This window comes from Acomys russatus, chromosome 22 (genome assembly GCF_903995435.1).
Source record: "Acomys russatus chromosome 22, mAcoRus1.1, whole genome shotgun sequence".
Classification (NCBI taxonomy): Eukaryota; Metazoa; Chordata; class Mammalia; order Rodentia; family Muridae; genus Acomys; species Acomys russatus.
Genome location: NC_067158.1, coordinates 22,950,324 through 22,975,230, shown reverse-complemented (window position 1 = coordinate 22,975,230; position 24,907 = coordinate 22,950,324). Strand labels below are relative to the sequence as shown.

At 43.6% G+C, this 24,907-nt stretch overlaps 1 protein-coding gene across 4 annotated transcripts in view; it reads left to right on the top strand.

The window, feature by feature from the left end:
- Nucleotides 1–24,907, top strand: part of Meis1 (Meis homeobox 1) — a 140,666-nt gene that overhangs the window by 8,279 nt on the left and 107,480 nt on the right. For all 4 annotated transcript variants that reach the window (XM_051165140.1, XM_051165139.1, XM_051165142.1 and 1 more), the window contains exon 7: nt 22,089–22,200. In XM_051165140.1, coding sequence (XP_051021097.1) covers nt 22,089–22,200 — 112 coding nt within the window. The remainder of the gene's footprint in view (nt 1–22,088; nt 22,201–24,907) is intronic.

Below are 24,907 nucleotides of genomic sequence, written 5' to 3'. Positions count from 1 at the left end.
AGATAAATATGGACTTTTCTCCTCCTCCTTTGCACTCATCCTCCAGCTGGTATGTGCTCGGGGCCTTCTGCGTTGGCAGCATTTGGCAGGGTGAGCTTCAAGGACGCCCTGGCTGCTCCCTGGGTGTGGAGGGCAGGGGGCCATGCGGTTCGCTCTCCAGCGCGCCTCTTTGCTGTGTCCCCCTCCTCTCCGGTCTTCCCTCGGGGGCTCTTCTTCCGCTGCACTGCGTTGCTAAGTGGGGACGACTTTTATTTGGAGTGGGGAGGGGGGGGGTCTTTTCTGTGACTGGGTCACCACCATTTGCTCTCAGTTTCTCTTTCCTGTTGCTGTGTCTCTGGATTGGTTCAAATGAGTTGGGGGGGGGGGTGGGAGAAAAAAAAAAGTAATGAAAGTGAAAACCCGAGGAGTGAATGAGATGAAACAGGGTCCTGAACAGCTCTATAGAGAACTGTTGTAAAGAATCTAGCGCTTTAAGCAGTGGCCTCCTCTGCCTCCAGCCCCACCAGCAAAACTCTAGAGCCCTTTCTAAGTCAGGCTTGACATACGAGTGCCTTCTTGGGGAAACACCAGACTGTCTTTGTTAAGTCAAAAGCCAGCTACTCCACTGTTTTCCTCTGAAAGTTTGACCATGGTCACTGCCAATGCTGTCCTGTCCCAACTTCATTCTTAGTTGTCATCTTAAGGTGTCCCCCCACCACACCGTCTCCCAGCTTGAATAATTTTGGCTAATTCCACAACGTGTGCTGCATCTCTTCTTTGCCCACGGGTGACCGAGCAAAGCAGAGCTCTAGGAGTGACAGGAGGAGAGGTCTCCACTGCAGTTTGGAGAATTGAAAACTGGTCAGCATAGAACTCGAAGTCTAGGTAGATCTAGGTGGGAAAGCTGCAGACGCCGCCTGCGCCCCCGCCCTAGTGGCCCAGGTTCCCCAGCCGCTTCAGGCGCTCAGTCGCCAGCCCCGTTAAATGCAGATTCCACTAGTAGCTGCTGTTGAGTAAAAATTGTAATCCAACAAGCTAAACTAGAAAATGGTATTCTAAAAGCTCCGGACTGCTGGGTACATAAAGCAAATACATTTGAGCAAATTACAAGAATCGCTTAGGGGCATGAATGAAATCAACACTTTAATTGCCTCCAAAATGAAGATTTATACCCCATTTTCTCAACGAATCATTATTTTATTAAAGTCAAAGATAAAGGACCAAAGTTATGGGGTTTGGGAAGCGTGGACGATATAGAATTAATAAAACGTTATTGGGTGCTCCCCACTCCTTCCTAAACTTCCCTTACTCGGTTACATTAGTTTAAGACACGCTTTGGGTAAACTCGCGCCCTTTTATTCTCCCTTCCTACCTACAAAAAGAGAATCATGCAGACGGTCCACACTGTTAAGGTGTGGGCTCCCAAGGCTTGTCTGGGTTTGTGGCGCTGTTGGCTCATGGCGGTTGAGCTTGCCCTTAGGCATACCCAGCTCTGTTGGACTGAGGACAGTTCCAAAAAGCCAGGAGCAGTGTGGCTGAAGGGGTCTGGCGACGCAAGCGCAGGGTGGGCGGGCTTCCCTTCCTCTAGAGAGGTGAGGAGTGAAGGTTGAGAGCCACCCCATGGTCAGAAGTCTAGGGCTGGTTCCTGGGAGATGCTGAAACCGATTGTGGAGCCTCCAGGAGCTAAGCGTGGAAGGGAGCTCTGTCTGTTTGAGCCGGCACTAGCACTGGGTGCCTTTACTGGGTGCCCTCAGGGACTTCACGCTTCAGGAAAGCCTAGTTAGCTCATTAACCGCTCTGTCTCTAGGGCCGGCTGGCAGTACGGTTTATTTTATTTTATATCCCCCACTCGATTGGAGGGCACGGAGGCTGCCATCCTCACCAGTGTCTGGAATCAACGACTTTGATGCCAGCGGATTTCCTGGAGGGCTACTAAGCCGGTAGAAATTAACTTGCTCATGTAATGTTGCAGGCCCTACAACAATGTAGGATGGATACATATACATATATATGCATATATATTCATATTTATAGCTATATGATTTAAGATACCAGGAGAAGCTATAATCTTATTCTCCCCCACCTCCTGGTGGTTCTGTCTTCACCTCTCTTGGAGGCCATCTGGAGGTCCCCTGGTCATGCCTAGTGGTCGCCAGCCTCCTGGGCGCCCTCTCCCGACCGCCAAGCTCTCGCTGGGCGCAGACCCCCAGGGGTTGCCGTGGAGGGCCAGCCTGAGACCCAGGAGAGGACTGAAAGGGAAGCGTCCAGTCAAAGGACTGTCTGAGACGACACTGTCCAGGAAGGACGAGGGGCCGGGGCTAGGCAGAGCTGGGGGCTAGGGATCATGGGTAGAACTGGGGGCGCCTGATGGTGGCCACCCAGATGCTGGGCTTGAGGCCGCACTCCCGGAAGAAGCCGTCGCTTTCCTTCCCAGGGATCTCCGTTCCTCCTTCTTCCCGAATCTAAGCGTTTTTGACTCCAAGGGAGAGAGAAGCAGGGAGCCTCCGGGGTGGCCACGTCTCTGGCAGAGAGCAGAGATTAGCCAGGCCAGGGCTCCACCACCACCAGCGGCCCAGCTTCTCCTCACCGGGAAAGCTGGACGCTGAGAAACCGTTGGATTACAGTTTTATTCAACAGCCTCTCTCCGGGGGGTCCCTCCTCGGAATCTGCATTTAACAGCTCCTGGGCCAGAGCTAGCGGCCTGAGCAGGGCGCCCTGTTGCGTGTTAATCCTGACTGGCCCGTGACGTCTGGGGAGAAGTACTGTGGCTTGCTGAGATGAAGCTCAGAAACCCCGCTGGCACCGCAGGTTAAAAGCCAAGTGCTAGCAGGCTCCCTGAAGTGGGGGGCAGCCTGAGGGCGAGGGCAGGCACGGCAGCCCCAGAGCTGGTCTGCCCCGGCTCCCAGGGCGCCGGGGGACCAGGCCTAGGGGATCTAGGGCTGATCTAAGCCTGTGCGGAGGGTTCTCAAATGGGCCTGGGAACTTTGGTAGTGATTGTTCTATTACTGAAGTTTAGAGTGCCCTTTCTAAAGCGTAGCTTGAGTTAAGCATTTTAAAACTGAAGTCAGACTTGACTGAAAGCTGTCTCCCCACCATCCCCCCACCCCCACTCCAAAGCGGCATGGAGAGCCAGGAGATTTCAGCTTTCTGCTGGTAGAGATTCCTGTAAGGGGTCAACCTAATGCCCTTCATGGTTTGAATTGGCTGCATAGTGGGAAAAAAGGATGAGGCAGCAGATGTTTACCAATACTAGAAACGTCTGCAGTGCATTCTCATCCACCCAAAAACTGGACACAACAAGCAGTGGGCAGGCAAATGGGCCATTTATCAGGTAGCTTGTTTCTGTACGGTTACATTTAATATGCTTTTTAAAAATTGTAAATGCTTCATGGGATCCCACTTAAGAACTTACCCCTGAACTCTCAGTGCACAATCCTTGTAGGATATAAGGTCTTAGCAAGTATCTGACTTTACTGTGGGGTGTTGTTGTGGGTCACGTGATGTGCCTTTAATTCACTTTTTGAAATATGTCAAAGGGAAATTATTGCAAGATTCTCTTTAATGATTAAATAATAAGGTGTTGACTGCTTGTCACTACATGGGCTAATTGGGATGCTCACTCCAGATCCTTTGTTGCTTTAAATTAAAAGTTACTTGTTTAGCAGGTATGTTTCCACTGTTATTTTCTGCTTGGCTTTTATGTTTATGCATGGATTTCTGAGTAGAGGATAGATTGATTCTTAACAGAGGTGTTTAAAACATTTAAGAAACGCAATAAGAAAAAAAAAAAAGTATAGAGTCTAGTCTATGCAAATAGCCCAGGTCGATTACCAATGTTAAATGTCAGCTAGGTTTAAAAGCTAACACTACATAACTGCTACATTTTCCTTTTTCTAGCCCCCTCTCCAATTCCTCTCTCCCTCCTCATCTCCTCCTGCCCCCTCCCCCTCCCATTTTCCTCCCCTTCCAGTAGAAGTCCCAGGGGCAAGTTACATAGTTAATAGAAAGCAATGATACTAATGCTACTTTGTAGAAAGCAAAGTCCATAACTGTAACCATTGTTCCTGGTTTAACTAGCTCTTAGGTGATAGGTCACTCAAACAGCAATTCTTCTCCCACTGCAAGACCCCATTGCTCACCATTCAGAGGTACACAGAGTAGTTGTGCGTACTGTAACCATTGGACTAACTTCCAGACTCGTCTTGGAAATGGAGAAGCTTAAACAGTAAAGGAAGGGTCCGGGGGTGGGGGGGGGGGACGACAAAAAAATAAAAGCTGGAAATGTGGGCTTTCCTTTCCAAAAGGCAGCCAATATGCTAAAATTCCCCAACTCTGACAATAAATTTTGAATCACTTTGTTTTCAGACACTCATATATTCATATCTTAAAATGTTTGGCATAGTCCAAAAGATGAAAACACAGCTGTTGCTGGGCGATGGAAGAAAAAAAAATTACGCACAGAAACTTCAGGCTCAAAAAATAGACTGGTTGTGGTTCTGTAGCTGAAAATGGTTATTGAGGCCAGGCAGAGAGGCTGCATAGGACCCACTGTCATTATACAGACGGCTTAGCCTCCCCTCAAAGTACATTTGGAGAAACTGCAAAGCATGACAAGACATTTTATTAAGATTCTCACCGTCAATGAAAGTATTTCCCACATAGATTCAGATGAAACATTTTTATATTGGCCACATTATGGTTTCAAAACATTATGGTTGCGAAAGCAGCATTTTCTTACGAAAAGTCAACATGTCAAAAATTGGAAGCTGTAAAGTGTGTGTGTGTGTGTGTGTGTGTGTGTGTGCTTCTGGAGCCTGAACCCCGACTTAGAGAAATGCTCCACCACTGAGCTACACCCCCCGCCCCAGCCCTAAAGGTTTTAATAATCATTTAACCATCAAACACAACCCAAGGATGTATACAGAAACTTCTAAAGGAAAGTGGGCATGCAGCCAAATTCCTATAGGGCCTACCAGGGAAAATCAAAAAATGAACATGAAATAAGACTTCCTGTAAGGAGTCTATAATTCAACATTATTTGACTCCACTGTCAAGGAAATAGTTGAAGGACAGTAAACTGATATGGTTCTCAGTCATTTTTGTTACACAGTCTTAAATGTTTGCAACTGTCACATTTTACACGGCCTTTTTTGGATTATGACATCTGTCATATTTGTATTGACGTAGTACTCAAATTTATGCTATAATTGAAACAAAATATTTTGCCATTTCTCCTAAGGATTAAAAAAAATTGATATTTTAGATTAAGTAAAATTATGAAAAATTGTCCTTTAGAAATGAAAGACATGAAAGTAGATGCATATGACTCATTTATGTGGCCGTTGTACAGATGTCAAAGGTTTTCAAAAATCCTGAATAAAACAGAACTATAAATCTCAGGAAGCTTGCTGTTCTCTCTCAGCTGAGAGTTTCCCAGATGTGGTGCTTGTCTAAAGGTGGGGGTCTGTGGCACTGGAGCAATGACCCAGAGGCCAAGAGTGGTTGTTCTTCTTCTAGAAGATCTGGCTGGGTTCGATTTACAGGAGCCACATGACAGTTCATAAACATCCGTAAAACTCTGGTTTTTGGAGACCCAATGCCTCCTTCTGACCTCTGTGGGTACCAGGCACACACACTGTGTACAGAAAAACGTGTGGCCAAAATACTCATTCGTATAAAATTAAATAAATCTTAAAAATAAAAGAAAGTTAGGGTCTAGGAAATGGGGTGTGGCTCAACAGTAGAGTGCTTGTCTAAACATGTGTGAGTCCTTAGGTTTAATTCCCAGAACTACAAAAACGTTTTTTTCCCCCCTTAAACATAAAATAAAAATGTAGAAATACTCAAAACATATCATCTCCCAACTCAGATTTTAATAATATCAGGAATTGGCTTTTGAGACCCAGTAAAAGTTTGACATTTTGATATCCTTAACAATTGTAGGCGAGTTTAACACGTATAAATTAAGTCTGCAGACAACCTGGGTGATAGTGGTACCAGCTCTTAGTTCCAGCACTCAGGAGGCAGAGGCAGGCAGATCTCTGAGTTTGAGGCCAGCCTGGTTTATGGAGCAAATTCCAGGACAGCCAGGGCTACACACAGAACCCCTGTCCCTGTTTCATTCCTGCAGAAATGAAAGAAAGTGGACCCTTATGTAATATACAAGGTAAATGACAATCTACCCCATATCCTCAGTTTACCACGCTGTGATTTGAGGATTGTGGGAATGGGGAAGGCTTTATAATTCCTTAAACAGCCTGTCTAGGAAGTCCACCTGTGTGGAGCAATTGCTAGGTTCCTCCCCCCCCCAACACTTACAAAGATGACATTTTAAATAAATGGCATAAAGTATACTTTGTAAAATAGCTGAGGACACATCCATTTAAATATTTGTCTCTAGAATCCAATTTCAATCAGTTTAATACACTCAGGTGGACAGAATTCAAGCCATTGGTAATACTTTACCGGGCTGTCTTGGAATGCTTTCCCAGACAGCTTCTCCTCACCCAGAAAATATGCTCTTGTGAAAGGAAAACATGAATGTACAAATGTGGTGAAATTATTTTTTTCACTTGCTTCACAATTCCTAAAATTAACTAACGTGCAATATAAAGTGTTTATTCCCCAGTGAAAAAAGCTTATCTCTAGATTTATTTAATCACATTCCTGTTATTTAGTTAGCGCAAGTAGACATAGTCAAATACAAATATAGGCAGAATTAAGCCATGAACTTTTCTAAAAGTATGAAATGGTGCCATTGTGTTTTTTTACATAAAATATGTACCAATGTATATAAATAAACTAATGGAGGATAAATAACTTATAAAAATGAACTGAATAGTATTTGTAATTCCCAGAAGTATGTTTCTGCAATCAACTCCTTGCACTTGAATACTCACAGTTCATAGATTTACGTTCAAGCGAAGGACTTGCCTGTGCAATGTGACAGTTCTTTGAAAATCCTAAATGAAAGTATATTCTTCTGCAGACCACTCCAATGTGTACGTGTACAAAGTACAACTTTAGAAACAACTACAACCTTTTATTAGATTAATAAGATGAACCGAGTTTTATAATTGTGCTATTTTCTCTTTCGTTTTTAATAGCATACACTCTTACACTTTAAGTGGGCTCAAGCAGATGATATTTTGAGTCAGTTAGAATTGATGACAGTGATCTTGGCACCACCCTAAAAGTCACTGTATAGTAACCCTTGTCAGAGCCGGACAGCACAAGGTAACCTTGAGAACACTGTGGCTTACGGGGTGTCCAGCCCTGCAGGCTCGCCTCACCCTGCTGTCTGTCATGCCTGGCTGTGGATCGCTCTAGTGAGACAGAGCTTCTCTGCTTTCTTTTCTGAATCACTTTGGTTTTTCCCTTGTTTCGCAAACCTTCTCCTTTGCCTGAGATTCGAACCTTTGCTGCCTGCTGGGTTGTTAGCCACATGGAGCATTGCTTTCAGGGAAGATGTTATTGTCCCTTTAGGGCAGGAATGAACAGAGACCAAGCCTGTTGATTATTGCTAACATTTGCTTTATAGTTAGGTGAGAACATGGGCACCATCAATCTTGCTTACCTTTTCTGGGGCTGCGGTCACTGGGAGGCAGATCTGTCTATCTGTGTGCTCTTCCTCTTGGGCCCCAGATGGTTGGTTTTGGTGATGGTACTCTTAACTAGGTGTCCAGATTTGGTCCCAGGTATCCATGATTTGCATTATATTCTGGATTTGCATCCCCACTCTGTCCCACAGAAACACTTTAAAGTGAAGTGTGGTTTTGGGACTATTGAAACTCTGGGAAATGAAAATTATAAAGAAATTGACACAGACCACAGCCGCCTAAGGACAAATGACGGAGTGGTTTGATGTAAACTTGGGGTTTTCCTATATCGTTTCAACTTAGAAAATGTTTCTCTTATCTTAAAACATTTAGAAATAAGAGAATCAGCACTTCCTTAACAATAAAACACCCCTTAAAACTCCACAGCTGTTTGGGATGTGTTCCCCAACATTAACTTAATTTGATAGGTAAACTATAATTAGCCGCGACCTGCAGTGTTTTCTGTTATTCAAAAGTTATCCCTCAGTGGTTTGAAAAGTTAATTCCAAACTAAATGGTGTACAGTGTCTGCTGTTCTAAGGCATACTTGGGTGTTATTTGCATGAAATGGAGTGTTTGTCTGCAGGGACTCCAAAGAGAGATCCAGCTGGGAGGTGGGCTAATGACTTCTACGATATAAAGTCAGAGCAGACTAACAGGGCTCATGGGCTTCCTTGGGTTATTCTGAAATGTAGCCTTCCTTCCTGTTTATTGCAGGGTGGAAACTACCCTCCCTGAAGTTAAAACAAAACCAAAAACTCATTCATGGTATCTTAAGACTTTACCAGCAATATAGATATTAAACTAAACATAGTATCAAATGGGTGAGCTGTTATGAGCTATGTCACTTTAAGTAGAACAGAGAGCTCAACAGTTGAATGAAGTTGGGCATCTGGGTTTTTTTTGGGGGGGGGAGGGAACATTTAGTTGGAAGTTGTGACCAGATGTGGGGTTGTCTTTAATCGCTCACTGAAGGGAATATTAGGGTAGAGACTTGTGGTGACTTGCCCTTGGATATTACTTTTATTTGAGATTGTCGTTCATGAGTCTTCCAAGTAGCCACCTCTTGAACGTGTCGGTAGATGGATCACTTATATTCGTATCCTGACCCCTGCATAGTTCAAAGGAACTAGCTCACGATTCTACCAAATGTGTGGAGTTTTTCTGCATGAGGCAGGGATGGTACTCTGCTCAAAGTGGCACCTCCTCAAGTGGGTGAAAGGGGTTAGTTACCCTTAGTGAATATACACTGTCCCCTTTCACACGGCCATACTTGTCCATGCTTCATCGTTCTAGATACAAAAACACTGGGCCAGCTTCTTTGTTGTTGTTGTTGTTGTCGTCGTCATTTGGTTGGATTTGAGACAGGCTCTCTCTCTATAGCTTTGATTGGCCCGCAAATTACTATGCCTTTCTAATGCTGCCACCATTTCCTACAGTTCCTCATGTTGTGGTGACCCCTAACCATAAAATTGTTTTCATCGCTAATTCACAGCTGTAATTTTGTTGTGGTTGTGAATGGAAAAGTAAACATGTGATTTGCATGATACCTGGTATGTGACGCCAAAAGAGGTCACAAGCCACAGGTTGAGAACCTCTAATGAAGACCCAGTTGGCCTCAGCTCAAAGAGGTCCACCTGCCTTTGCTTCTTGGGTGCCAGGATAAAACGTGTGTACCTCTACACAGGGTGGCTGTGTTCATTTTACTTATTGTGATTTTTCTTGGCCATAGTTTCTAACAAAGAAAATAAGGAGTTTTACATTTTGAACTGAACTTACTGATACACTGATTTTCTTTTTTTAAAAAAGAAAGTTATTGAATATTAGACACACCCACTTTCTTTTCTTTCTCTTTTCTCTGTTCCTATCACATGCTGGAATTTTCTATGGAATATTGTTCATGAAGTTTTCATACCAGCTGTTTATTTGGTGACTTGGCCTATGAATTTACCACAGTGAAGGATTTGCCAAGCTGTTTTCAATAACAAAGTGATGAAAAAGCATTTAGGCTCCGGTCCTGTACTCGGTTGCACAAAATGATAGTGGTCGCCTAGTGACTTACATTCTACACAGTCGTCAAATGTTTTCTTGATGATCAAATATTTTTATTCTAATAATTATTGAAATCCAACCACAGTCTGTATCTCAGTGAGTTTGCTATAAACATTTCTATCCTGGAATTGGGAATTGTAGCAACTCAGTTTTATTTTCCAAATTATTCTGCCCTTCCATTTAAGTAGACTGTTCTTTCCCCCACTCCTGGGGGCATTTGGAAGGTTCGCTTGCTGTCCTATGGGTGAGCTGTGTGAGTGTTTAGTATTTATTCAGAGCCATAGAACATGCCACTAGAAAAAGGAGGACAATAAAAAATAGCGACGAGCCGAATGACTTGCCATACTTACACACCTAAAGCTAGACCAAGCCCAGGATCTTGTCATCCTGGGACGTGACTGAAGCCTCAACACTTGACACCCTGCCCTGGCATCAGACTACTTTTCATTGGTCTTCAAGCCAAGCACTTGAATAAAGACAAGTTGAGCATCCTGGGAAGCAGAGATTCAAATTCGATCTCAGGACGCTTTGAGAAGATTCTCTCTGAAAACCATATCTGACATAATCATGGAAAAGGGTGAATAATCTCTCTTGGCCCCACCTCAACCTCCCCCCTTCCCCCACCTCCGAATTTAACACTGCCAGGCAGTTTAAAGATTCAAAAATCCTTGCAAACAACAGAATCAAATTGGTTGAAAATATAAACATCCAGAAATGCTTCTGCAAATCTGTAAGGAAATTAGATTAGATTTTATCGCAACCACCATGGGTATCAGCGTTAAGTGGCAGTTTCCATGACAGAGCACTGGAAAGTGACGACTTTTCCTTTTTTTGTGGGTAAACCCTGGGGGCTTTCCCAGCATGAGACTATAGAGGTAGAAAAGGTAAAATTTTGGAAACACTTGAGGAAAAACAGCCCCCCACCCCATACAGTCTAGGGAGAGTGACCTTTGGTTGAGAGGTAAAGTTACATCACCTTGGCGAGCCTCCCACATAGGTTATGAAGTGGAGAGGAGTCAACCTCCACTCACCCACTCCCAAGAGAGGTAAGAAGCACCATGCAAACTGTGTCAAATAGTGCCCCCGAGCACTGCATTAAACAACATGATTTCTCTTTAATTATACTCTGCCCATCTTTCAAAAAACATCAGTTGACTTGACAACAAGAGATGGGTACTGTTTGACAGAGGTCTTGTTTTATAGACCATTTTATAATTATAGAGCGTCAAGAAAAACAGACTTTGACTTTGAGTAGGTCACTATTATTCTGATATCAATCGAGGAATACAAAGAGACTGAGCTTGGCACACTCCTGTAAGCTCAGCACTCTGGAGGCCATGAGGTAAGAGAACAGAGAGTTTGAGGCCAGTAAGATGCAGTAAACAGCAACAAAGCACCAAAGCAGTTGGATGCACTGACGCACACCTATGATCCCAGCAATGGGAGGCAGAGGCAGGCAGATCTCGGTGAGTTTGAGGCCAGCCTGGTTTACATAATGATAGGCCAGCAGGGCTACATAGTGAGACTCTACACACACACACACACACACACACACACACACACACACACACACACACACACCTTTGTCCTTAGACAACTTTCTGTGATATTGTAACCAACCACTGAGAACTCGTTCTTATGATGCAACCCAGACAGCGGTACTGCTTGGATCCCATGCTAAGCCCTCTCCCAGAGCTCCTAAAGTGAGTGTACTGTTCCTGCAGTTCTTTATAATGTGTGCTAAGGATGCAGTGGTTTAAGCATCATTGGATGCTCTTGCTTGTAGAATGCTTTGCTTAGAAAGTTTAGGGATTGTAGTTGTTTCAGATAAGACATCTTTGAGTTTAAGTCTTAATTTCTTTGAAGGACAGTATCAAGTTTCAAGTAGATAATAAAGCACTGGCATGCAGTCTTATAAAGGGACTTCCTAACACTGAGTGTGCTAGCATTTAGCTTTAGAGTCTCCCCCACCCCACACCGCTGAATAGAAAAGATATAAAGATAACACAAATTTCATGGGAGAACTATTGAATAAATTGTATGGCTTGAAATGTTTGCAAATAAATGTTCACAAATACAATGGTTGCTAGTTGGATTAGAGTTTTATCTGTTTGTTTCAGTCACAGGTGGAATTCAGTGAGCTACCATTCCAAGGTATGATTTCTAGGGCAGTGGAGAAAAGGAAAGATGATGGTTATTAATTAGTTAGTTAATTAATTAATTAATTAATTTGAGATAGAGTGTCAGTTTGTTGCTCATGCTAGCCTTAAACTCCTGGGCTCAGCTTTCCCTGTTGCTGGGACTCCAGTGCATCCCATGGTCCCTGGCCTGAGTGCATTCTGTAGGAGGCTCTGTAAGCAGGCTGTCTGTTCTCTTCTGTTCCCTGCTCATGATCCCCTTCAACATCCTAATTAGTAGAATTTGGACACTTAGTGCACTTGAATCTTCTCTAAATTACTTATCTGTTCTTTATGCCACTTTTGAGATTTGTGTGAATGCTTGTCCATTGCTTTAGCCATGATTCTTCTTTTGCCTTGTAACTTGTTGAATGTACCCCTTGTAGGAACCAATTATCTTCTGAGACCACAGTGAGGCCTTCATGGGATGATGGTTAATAGTGAGCCTCAAAATAGAAAAGTTACAGAGGGACCTATCAGTGCCCAGTGCTGCATGGATGCATCAGGACTGCTTTTGAGACTTTCTGGGTGTTCTTTTACACTTCTGGATCATTGCTTTGCATTGTTCTCCCTTAAATTCTCTATGAATCATCTCAGCTATGTACATTAATAGTCCTGAGGATTTTGGAGTAGAGGCCTAAACAATGCCAGCTGTGAGAAAGATGCTGGATCTGAACTTCCCACTTCCTGCTCCTCCCACCTGTCATGGCGACCAGTCCCCAGATATTGTGAGGAGAATAAAGCATGGGGATTTATATATAAGAACTTGTAGATTCACAGTGTCTTATTTGATGGCCAAGCTGCTTTAAATTCCATTGTGATGTTTGTTTACCTTATGTACACTGTAGATTCGTGCTACTGTGTGTGCATGAGTGTGTGCACATGTGTGCCTTTAGACTTCAGTGATTCCCAGAACTCACATAGTCACCTGATAGAAAACTTTTCATTTATAGATGAAATAACTCCTTGGAGAATTTTCACCAAAGGTTTAAAAAAAAAAAAAAAAAAAGCACAAGAATTCTTCATGCCTCATTACACAGAGACGGGGGAGGGGGAGGATTCAGTGTTGGGAAAAAGATGGTCTTTTGTAGGACTTGTTTGTGAACTGGGAAATATAGAACTCAATTCAACAGTTTCTTTATTTCCATGAATTACCCACCACTGCTACACATCTTCATACATATGTTAACAAATACCCAGTGTGTGTGTGTGTGTGTGTGTGTGTGTGTGTGTGTACATGTTCCTGTATGGGCACTCAGGCATACACCAAAGTTGCTTAGACACTGAGGTTTCACCTTTGTGGTGTGTATGAAGAGACCAGCTCCTACCCAGATGGTGGGTGCTATGCCTAAGGAATGACTATAGAGCCAACGAGATATCTACCCAGACTAAGAGTTCACAGTGGCAATGCAGGAGGGCTTAGAGTGTGAGCAGAGGAAGTGTGAAAGTTTGGTGATAGCCGCAGACTCTGAGAGAGGATGCTGGACTTCCATTGTCTCACCACAGATTTACCATCTGGCCTCGGCTCCAAAATTAACCCTTGGGCCTCTGCTAGTGAAGTGGGAAGCCCACTTTATTGCAATATTAAACAGGGGGCATAAGATCCTAGTTAAGTGTGGTGGCAAAGACCTTTGCTCTCAGCACTCAGAAGGCTGAGGCAGGTGGATCTCTATGAGTTCAAGGCTAGTCTTATCTACATAGTAAGTTGTTAGACAGTGAAGAACCTTGTCTCAAAAGCAGCACTGTAGAGGCCTACAGATCCGGGGAAGATAAAAGAGAGTGAGGTAAAGGGAAAGAAGAAAGGAAGAAGAGTATGGGGAGTTGGTGAAAACAGGGAGCATCATGTGTTCCCAGAAGATAACCTTTGGGAAAAGCCAGCACTTGGTGGTTATGAGCATTTGCCACTTCAACAGATGACCTGGCTTTGGTTCCCAACACCGCCCTCCCTCACTTATAACTGTGACTAACTCTAGTTCCCTCTTCTGACCTTTAGGGACATTGTAGTTGTGTGTAGTAGGCATCTATGTATGCATGCCTACTGGTGCCCAGGTGGAAAAATGGAATAAAGTAAGATAAAGTAAAGCTGGTTTTCTCTGGAGAGGACGTGTGGTCTGCCATTGGGGATTTTCTTTTCTTGTCACCAGTGGTTGCCTCCCACACTTTGTCACTCTTCAGTAGGAGATGTGGCCCTGGAGATGTTTAATCTCAAATGCCCTGTTTAATGTGGAAGCTGTTTCTGAAAACAGTTCAGATATTTTAAACTTTATTATTACTTTTACGTGCATGGGTGCTTTGTGTGTAGGTTTGTTTGTGTACCACATGCATGCTGGCCCACAGAGTTAGAAGAGGATGTCAGATCCCCTGGAATGGGAGCTGCACACGGTTGTGAGCCTCTATATGGGTGCTGGGAATCAAACCCAGGTCATGTGGGAAAGCGGTCAGTGTCCTTAATTGCAGAGGCATGTCTCCAGCCCCTCCCCAAAACATTTTAATGTGAACCTTCACTCCACAGCCTCTGTGTATATCAAAGTATTAATTTTGAATGCTTCTGACATTTAAAAACAACTATAAAGCTTAAAGGGAAAGAGACAGATTTACTCCAGTAAGACAAACAAACACAAATCAAAACAAAGAAGGCTTACTGTCTGCCTGAACTTCCTTTGGTTAAATGAATTTTGTTTAATGAGTGCCACGAATACTGTTTAAATACCTATAAAGAAATTTACACTTTTCCTTAATTATCTATATTTTAAGTTGAGACAATGTAGACTCTGAGGCAAACGCTTTGAGACCATCCCTCCCCCATCCCTACAAAGTGCAAGTGTCTAATAAACAGTGGTTGAGTGGATTTAGTGATTGCATGGTGAGTTTTGTCTATGAAGCAGATGCAAATGGAACCTCTAAGGACAGCAGTAGGAGTGCCATTTCTATCAAATTCCAAGTCCTTATACCCAGGAACAGCTTAGCATCCCTCACTCCCCAGATTCTAATCTACACTGGTAAACAGAACCCTGTTTCTCACTGAAGTGGCTCACTTGGCTCCTCCTTCCTACCTGTTTTCTCTGTGTTAGCATCCTTATGGCCCCTTTCCTTGAATGGCTAAGAGGTTTTATGAGGAATCCTATTGGCTGATATGGTGTGCTTCTGAGGATTCAAGAAGGATGTCTTGGAGGCAGAAAGTGGAGAGATGAGGCTAATTAGCTCTGGCTCTCCTGGCATGGTGGGATGGTACTATTTAGCAATGTCATCTTCTATGATAATGGCTAAGTGTGATATGTGTGTGTGGGTGTGCATGGCATGTGTAGACGTGGGGGTGTGAATGAGTGCACATGACCATCAAGTACACAAGCACATGTGCCACGTTGACTGGTGATTCTCCAGATCTGGAAAGCTCTGGAAGTCTCTGCCTTTTGAGAGGTGTCAGCTCTCAAAGTCATTAGAGAGTCTTTGCTGGAGAGTGCTAGAGGTTTGAGACTGCATGTCTGCTCCCAATGAGTGCCTGCCAGAGTTTGAACCCTGCTTGTTTCACTGACTTCTCCACAGCAGGCAGAAGACCTCTCCTCTATCTAGATCACCAGACTCAGTTCTCTGCCACTTTTTGAGTGAGACCAAAAGGGATGGGGTTGTTTCTGTTGTTTTACAATGATAAAAAAAAAAAGTTTAATTTTAGTTTAGAAAAGAGGATTTTGACATGAGTCTCCTATGAGTGGTACATCCAGAAGAAACATCAAATTATTTTGAATGCTATAAAGTGATTGATAACATTAGATACCAAATTAAACTTGATGGGGTGGGAACAAGCAGACCACTGGGAAATCATGTTATTCCAAGGTGAAAATAAGATCAGTTTGCATTCTCTGGGCACATACCAGCTGGGAGGTAGCCGAGCTTAGCCGGCTTCTCTGCTGCTGCTGAGTGATGAAGATCATGGGCAAAAGCAGTGTGGAGGAGGAAAAAAAGCATCTAGAGTTTAAAGTTCTGTGACATCATCAGGGGGAGCGAAGCCAGGAACTCAAGGCAGGAAGCAAAGCAGACCGTGGAAGAGCACCATTTGCTGCCTGCCTTGCTTTATGCCTTGCTCAGCTTGGTTTCATATGAAATCCAGGACTACTTGCTCAGATGTGCCACTACCCACAATGGGCTGGGTGTTCTCACACCAGTCATTAATTAAGAAAATGCCCCCTTAGGCTTGTTTAAAGGCCAAGCTGATGGAAGCATTTTCTCCATTGAGGCTCCCTCTTCCCAGATGACTCTAGCTTTCTCATGTCAGATTAATAGGGTGCAGGGGGAGGGTGGGACCTGGCCAGCATATAGCCCAAGACAAGGCTTATGACCAGGATATACCTGTGTGCCTGTGTGGAGATGTTTCAGGCTTGTCTGATTCAATCTGAATTTTCATATTAGAGCTATAGTAGCTGTCACTTAACTGAGTACTTGTTGATATATATATATATATATATATATGCATGGAACAGTTTTTAAGGTTTTTGTGGGGTTTTTTTTTTTTTTAGTATAAAAAATACTGGGTTACATCATGACATTTTCACCATGTACGCCATTGAACTTTGCTCATATTCACTCCCATTACCAATACTTCTCCTTCCTTACCCCTCCTGTTACACTGTTGTACCTTTCCTCTTTTCAATTATTCTGGGATACTTTTTAAAAATTCCATTTTAAAGATAAGGTCGTTAAAGGTTAAAGACGTTGTGACTTGTCTAAAACCATGTAAGTAGTCCAGCAAAGTTGTAAGATCTGCCTAATTCTTTTTCTTTCTTTCTTTCTTTCTTTCTTTCTTTCTTTCTTTCTTTCTTTCCTTCCTTCCTTCCTTCCTTCCTTCCTTCCTCCCTTCCCTTCCCTTCCTGTGTTGTGCTACAACTAGGTATTAATATATTTGACAGTAGTGCACGTTTGTATGGATGTAAACATTTGAAATGCGTTTAGGTTCTTATTTTGTACTTTAACACAAGCAATCACAATATCAGGTACAGTTTAGCACAGAGATACCATGTCTATTGACTGATCTATGAATTTGCTCAAAACTATATTTGTGGTGTTGGAGAGGTGGCTCAGGAGTTAAGGTCATGTGCTTTTGCAGAGGACTAGAGTTTGGTTCCTAGAAACCATGTTGCATAGCTCATGATTGTCTGTAACTTCAGCTCCTGGGCATCTAATACTCCCAAGGTCACTTGCACTCAACTGCACATATCCACACACAGACACACAGACACACACAAAATATTTTAAAATGCATTTGTATGTGTTATAATAAAAACATTTTGTATGATAGGAGATATAAGGGTGAATGAGACGTGTTCAGAAGAATTCATTACAGAGAGTTACAGATGGGCACAACAGCTCACCACAAAACAATGAGGTAGTAAAATGACCGAGGTACTGATGAGGTGGTTGGAGCATTCCAGAGAGAAGCATCTCAACCAGGGACAGCATAGGCTTAAATAGCAAGGAAAAGAAAAATAGTGCCTGGGTCTTTCAGGGCAGAGCAAGAAGCCATTGCAGGCAGGAGAGGGTGGGCTTAGGGTTTGAGTGATAAGCTGCAAAGCATCTTACAGAGATCACATGTGGCGAGGCCTGCTAGGATGCTAGGAGCAAGGGGGAGGAATGGCCCCTAGAGAGGCTCTGCTTCTCGAATCAGGCTAATGAACTCAGACTGTACTCCACTGGCAGTAGTAGGAGCAGTTCCTCCTGTATCATTTCCCGAGCCCCATCACAGGGCTGTGCTTGATACTCAGATTCTAACAGTGGGGGGGAAAAAGGGGCCATCCCTGCTTCCATGGGGCTCGAGCTCTAGTGAGTCTCAGCCCTTCCAGAGCTGGGGAGATTTGTGTGACAAAGTATTTAGTGGTAAAAGTGGACAAGACATCTTGACTCTCATAATGGAGTTCAGGGGAGAGATATGGAGAGAGGGGGTTGAGAAACAGATGGTTATGGGGGGTTTTGCAGTGGAAGATGGTATGATATGCATTAGGATGGAGAATAAAACAGAGAAAGTAAACCAAGCGGTTGCACACCTGTGCTCAGCAAGTGGAGGCAGGAGGATTGCCGCAAGCTTGAGGTCATCATGGTCTACAGAATGAGCTCCAGACTGCCCAGTGAGGCTTTGGGGGAGGAGTTTAGCCTTGCACTCGTTGAACGAAATAGACATCTTTGTATGGTGATGGCTCAACACATAGCTGTTTGTGTAAGTCAGAAGAGCAAAGAAGACACCCATAGATCCAAGTTTGGTTTATGTATGTCCTAATTCCCTTCACACTAGTGAAAGGGATTGTCCAAGGAAAATGTAAAAGGTAAGAAGAGATCAAAAGATCTCAGAATCTAAGGTGTAGACAGAAAGAGCCATGCATTTTGAAAGTGCAGTTTGTTGAGATAAGGGCAGGGAAAGTAGGAACAGTAATTTTAGCTAGTTCCCTCAGCTTTTCTTCCAGGCAAACATTAGCCATGGGGTTTCCCAAGCTCTTAAAAGAGCAGTTTGGGCAGAGTGAGCTACTGTCCTTGTCCTGAAATGCCCTATAGTCAGGAGAGGCCATGGCTGCCCACTACCAGATGCCAGCAAAACCCTTTCAATAGAAAGCACCAGAACTGAAACACTGAAAAGAGAAAAAAGAAAATGAGGTTTTCCCCCTATCTTTCTCAAAAAGTGAGAGAAAAACAACAAAAACAAAAACAAGGAAACAAAAATGGAAGTGTGCAATCTTCCAAAGCAAAAAAAGATGGTGAAAACTATTGCTTGCTTCAAGGATTTTAAATTGCTGTCCGTAGAATTAACCATGTAGTTAAGTCACTTTTTATATAACATATAATATTTACCCGTCAATATAGAGGTGCTTTCTGATAGAGAGCTGCTTTCGGCTGCTCCATTCCACATAGGGCAGCTAAGTCCTGTGTGGAGGGTATCACTGCACCATGCCATCCAGCAAGTGTAGACTGAGTGAGTCTGAGTGAGTTCTGAAGTCTTCTGTCTAGCTTTGTGTCTAGGGCTGTAAATATCTTATACTTTTAGAGGCAGATACTCCCTTGAGAATTTGGGGGACAGCTACAGACATTACCTGGCCCCCTTTCAGGAAAAAAAAATGCAAGTATGTATGTTAACGTAAGAATTAGGAAGCAAGCACATACATAAAGGCAAGAATTAGTAGCACAGATGTATCCCCACCCCCCAGCCCCTCCAAAATACTCCATAGGTGGAATCAGACTTCAGGTTAGGGCCTTTGTCTTAATGGACTTCTCACAGATAAGAATATAGCCACCACGTATCCTGAAATTATATACACCGAAGACAAGAAGGTTCTTTGAGACTTAATTTAGGGCCATGACTAAAATTTGCTGTACTCAATGCACCGTTGATTTTATTCTGTCAGCCTGACTTTTCAAGTGGCCCCAAGCAACTCACAACTTCACAGATTTATGTACTTAATTACATGCACATATTTTAATTTTAAAAATAATGATGCTGTTTGGTGAGACCATATAGTCAGAGACATGTGTTATTATAACAGAAACTCCCCGGTACATGGCTTTTGGGGGGAGTTCTTTCTGATTAGGGCTCTCTTACATATTTATACTGGAGGAGTTCATGAGCTGTTTCTGATCCTTGGACTTTAATCTTGTTTAATGACCTGCAGTAAGCACAGTTCTTGTTCTGTTTTGGTAACCCTGTGGATTTCTTCTGATGCTCAGTTTCTTGTGACCATACCATTCTTGAAATGCTAATACACAAAGCTAATTCAAGAAAGGACCACAACAGTTAGATTTCACTTCAGGGAGCTGCATTCAGTATTCACAGGCCTTCTGGAAGAGCTAGTCTCTGAGAAGAATGATATTAGGTGGAAAATGTGGGTGCCAACTTTTGGCGAACACAGGAATTTAAACATATAGGTTGCACAAAATTTGGATAAAGTGAGGTGGAATCCAACACTTCTTGCATGAATGCCTGTATAATGTGGCCATAGCTGTGAGAAAAGAGAAGCCCCTGCATCTAAGACCCAACACAATGAAAATGCAATGAATCGGAATGCCTCACAGATCATAGCGGAATCAGAATTTCCAGCAAGGAAAATCTTTTCATGGTGAATTAAGTGGTGGATGGAGAAAAATGGTGATGAAAAAGGTAGGCACCCATCACAAACACTGAGCTCAGGGCTCACCGCTGAAGATTTAAGAACCTTAGCTAAAGCTATGCAGAATAGAATGTGGAAAATTGAATTTACTAAACAATTAAGCATTGAATTAATCTACATCCTGCACAGTAGAAAAGTGGGGGGAGGGAGCGAAGGAGAACAGAATAAATCAGTGGAGCTCATTAAAAGATAGTGAGTATATCAGGCCTGTTGTGGCAGAAAGGAGGGCAGTTTACTGTCTGACATGGACTGGTTCTCTGGTTCCTAGGCATCTTTTTGGAGCCCTTGCTCTTAATCAGATTAACAAACGTGTTTCTGATGAGGTTAGGCTGCTGCTCTGTATTTTAGCTTGTTATTGCTAGCCTTTCTATTAATTACAAGTCAGATCACCAGTCAACACTAGTAGTGAGGGACAACATAAAGAAAATGAGAGTGCCCAGGAGACGTCACTCGCAGCATCTCATGCATCCGGAAACTCCCACGGGCTCCTGCAGCCTCCCACATGCCTTGCTGGTCTTTTGTTCAATTACAGTTAATGCAATAGTTTGCCATTTTCTCCTTCTAATTATATTTTCAAGTGGGATTTGTAGCACACAGAACAACATCCTTTTCCATGTCGAGGCACCGGGGTTTTGTGCCTGGCATTGTCTGTCCCCTGGGTGCTCTACCATTCTCTCTGCAGGACTCTGAATAAACAAGTCCCCCCCCCCCCTTTTAGAGCTGTGGTTGTACAAACTGAACAGTTATGCATTAACTGTTTGCATCCTGAGCTCGTGTTCCAGATTACGTCTTACAGCAGTCTTCTGGTATGCTTCACAATGGATGTCCGTGAAACACACATCTTTTCACACGTCACATATCTCTCAATCACAGAATCCACAGATCAATTAGCACTGTTTTTGAAAATATGCATACTGGGTGACTTACACATGCAAGGGATATGTTCTGTGGCTTGATTTCCATTTTGGGGGTGGCATGAGTCTTCAGGCCAAGGGTGAGGTGAGGTGTCCATTGGAGGAGTATTGGGTCTCCCTTGGGGTTCCAGCTGAGCAGGCTTTGGGGACAGGATCTTCATTTTCTTGTTCCTGGATGTCTGAGTTGTTTAATCTTCTCAGGCCTTCTTCTTGTCTCCAGGATGGGTAAATGCTTTTCAAGAAATAGACAAAGAGCGGTGATTCTACGAGGCATGCTCCACTTGTGGGAGGGTCAATAGGCTTTACTATGACAGCGTCACAAACCATGACCATCTATGACTGAAATAGTGTAGACATATTTTACACATAAGATCATCTTGCTTTTCCACGAATACTCTTGAAGACAAACGTCAGTTCCCAGGCAGGAGCCAGCTCTCTTCTGCATCACTCCTGCTTCAGGGGATGGCCAGTGACTCATGAGGCTGGTTTTGAAAGCAAACACTAAAAGCTCATTCAAGTCTTTTTTTTTTTTTTTTCTGGTGATAAAGCGAGATTTGGAAGAAGTATCCCCGTGATTGTTTTCCCTAAGAATTGAATTTACGGCCTATCTGAATGTTACTTTCAAATGCGCCCAGTGATAAGAAGCAACATCTGTTTTCTGTTCAATAGTACAAGAAGGCCCAGTATGGGGCTGAGTGTACACGGTCCATGCGAATTTATTGTTATAGAGTTTCCTTTTTGTCTCTGTACCTGGTCCATTTGTAGTGTACTGTCAGGCAACGAGCTGACACACACCAGCTAGTGTTTTTCCTGGTCAGATTGTGAGATCTTCATGCCCCATCCAGGGTTGTCTCCTAGAATGAAGCAGAGGCCTCTGGGAGCACAACGTTAGGGAGCACCACTCCCATTTTTGCACTTCTAGAGTAGCAGAGTGCTCTACCGGAGGGTTCAGATATAGTTAGACTCAAGTGTTAGCAACGCCCCCTTTGTCTAAGATGTTTTTGTTTCCTTGTTAGTAAGTCATACAATCACTTATAGACTGAACATTATAACCTGGAAGCTGAAATTGGCAGATTTTGAATATGCGGCCCTGAGCTAGGACCAGTTCTGAAGAAGAGTGGGAATGACGTCATGTTGTCCCCATGGCCCTCCCCCAAATTGTCATTGTCTGATGGGATTACACCCTTTAACAGATGGCTTTTACTCAGATTTCTGATTTGTGCCCCACAGCCCTCTTGGAATAGAGATCATGATGACACGGCATCCACTCGCTCAGGAGGAACCCCGGGCCCTTCCAGCGGTGGCCACACTTCACACAGTGGGGATAACAGCAGTGAGCAAGGTAGGAGAGGCGTTCCCATTTTTCCTTGCTTCTTGCTTCGTGCTCGAGGGGGCAAAAGATATCAGAAAGCCAGTTACTGCCCACAGAGCTTCTCTCAGAACGTAAATCCCTTATGATGTGAGAATCCGTCCATCCTGTTCAGTTTCTGGCCCATGTCCACAGTGCCCTCCTAGCCACCTGTCACCCGGTCACCTTCCTGAATCAACCGAGGCAAGACTAGAGAAATAGACAAAGAATTCAAATGTGCAGAAATAGCTTGGCACTAGTACCTACTGTGACGTACTTGGGGTTTTTCAAAGTCTCGTGAAAAAGCCTCCACTAAGAGTCCAAATAAATGATAGCTAAAGGTTTCTTTAGAAAGTCCAAATAAACGATAACTTAAGACTCTTAGGAAGACCTGGAAGCCTAGCTCAGTGGCAGAGGGCTTGCCTTGCATGCACTCGGCCCTCAGTTCGATCCTAGCACTGCCAGAAATAGTGTGTGTGTGTGTGTGTGTGTGTGTGTGTGTGTGTGTGTGTGTGTGTGTTGGGGTAGTTCTTAGACGGCCTCTACACTGGTCCCCCTCCTCACTGGGTCTGAGGCCATCTCTTCTGGTTTGATTTACTTGACTCTCTTTGAGGTTTGGCTTCATTGCAAAGCCAGATTAGACACAGGAAGGAGTCCCACCTCCTTTGTGTTGTTGCACTGGATGTATGCTGGAGTCTACATGGACATATGTGTTTTATAATAACTAGCAAGAAATAAAAGCTTAAACAACAGAGTAGCCTTCAGCAACAGGGGGCACTCAATATCTCAATGTTTTGGAGGAGGACCTTAATCCTGCTGATTTTGTGTGTAATTAATGAAATTAAAATTTGCGTCTGACCATGAAAAGACTGCTTTACTCAAGTTGACTCTGGGTCCACAGTAGGTACAAACTTCAAATTTGGTTTTGTGATTTTTTTTTTTTTACTGGAGTGTTATTCATCAGGAAAGGCATTTGGTTGTCTAGCTTAATTGGGACACACTGATTAGGACTGCATACTCTACAATGGATTTAGCATGACTGACTTTAAAAAAGAAGCAGGGAAGTTCTCTCTCTCTCTCTCTCTTTTTTTAGGCATATGTGTGGTATTTTCCCCCAGAAATAACTTCGGCAAATGTAATTTTAAGCACTGGAGACATTTTATTGTTCAAAAAAAAAAAAAAAAAAAAAAAAATTGCTGACTTCATCAGAAGCAGAAGTCTAGTGAAATGGAGCCCGGAATAGTAGGCAGGTCGAGAGCTGAGGTAGAAGCAAGGTAACCTCTGACCTCTGACTTTTACTGAAAAACGACAGGCAGCATAAATCCAAGAGGCCCCCCTTTCCCCCTTTCAGGTGTGTGTGTGCTTTATGGCATCACTGTTCAGAGTGTGTGGGTAGTGTCAGCGCTTTCCTTCGGAGGCCTGGCTTGAAGAATTCCGCGTACATTATGAGTTTTCCAAGAGGTGTAAATGCAATTTAATTTCTTTTTTTTCCTATAGCCCAGAACTGCTACATGGGGTCACAGCCTAGAATTTTGTTTCATTTTTGCTTTTGCTTTTGTTTCTGGATATCTATCTATCTATCTATCTATCTATCTAAATATAGATATATAGATATAGATATCCATCCAAGGATCAGGGGGTCACTTAGCTGAGGCATAAGGGCTTGCAGACTGAGAAAACATACTAAAGCTTAGGACTGGAATGCATGCATTTTCTCAAACATGATCAGAGGATTTTTGGAGGACAAAGATCCAGTGCTATGTCCTCCCTGCTCCCCATAACTGTGACCAGAAAATAGGAGTTTGTATGTTTCTTTCACTGGACCAGTGATCTCCCAAAGCCCAGACGGCAGGGACAGTGTTTCTCCAGGGTCCACTTACCTGGCTTGTGGCTAGCTTTTCACTCCTTCCCTTTCGCATAAACGGTCTCATTTGAATGATCTTGGTCGAACCAATTGAAAACAATCCTGGGCTTGGAGAAATGGCTCAGGTGGTTAAGAACACTGATGCTCTAGCAGGGGACCTAGGTTCCATTCCAGCACCCACATTAAACATCTCATAGTCTCTAGTATCTCTGGCTCCACGGAACCTGATGCCCTCTCCTGGCCTCCTTGAGTACCGTCACATGCAGTGCACATACAAGTATAAGGTGGCACTGTGCACAAATGTAAACATAAAAACACATTTAAATTTTTCAAAAAGTAATCAAAACAGTCCTGGCACCCCGCAAAGCACAGGACGTCAATACAAGATAGGTTTGTGATGTGTGGAGGTGCCCGTGCAGTGCAGACCCTCCTGCCTCAAATGTCCTGCATCTGAGACTCTTCTCATCCCTCTCTCGTCCTCACCTATGCACCAAAGACCCAAAGCCAATTACTCCCACTGTGATCAGATAGGAGCCTTCTATGCTGAGTCCCCACTCAACCACCCCCCCCCTCAACTTGTAACAGCAGGAAGGGGAGGCATAGCTTCAGTCTTCCTTGGTTTCCTAGTGGATTTAATTTGGCACACAAGGTTATTCCTGCTGAATGCAGAGCGATGCCTGAAACTATTGCTTAAACAACTTGTGGGCATTTCCATGCTAGCCAGGACCCTTCTAAACCTGTTTCCTTATCCCGGAGACCTGCGGAGCTGAGCTTTTGTGCAGCCTCCGGATTAACTGTGCACAGTGGCTTTTGCTTGCTTTCCCTGTCTGCCCCTTC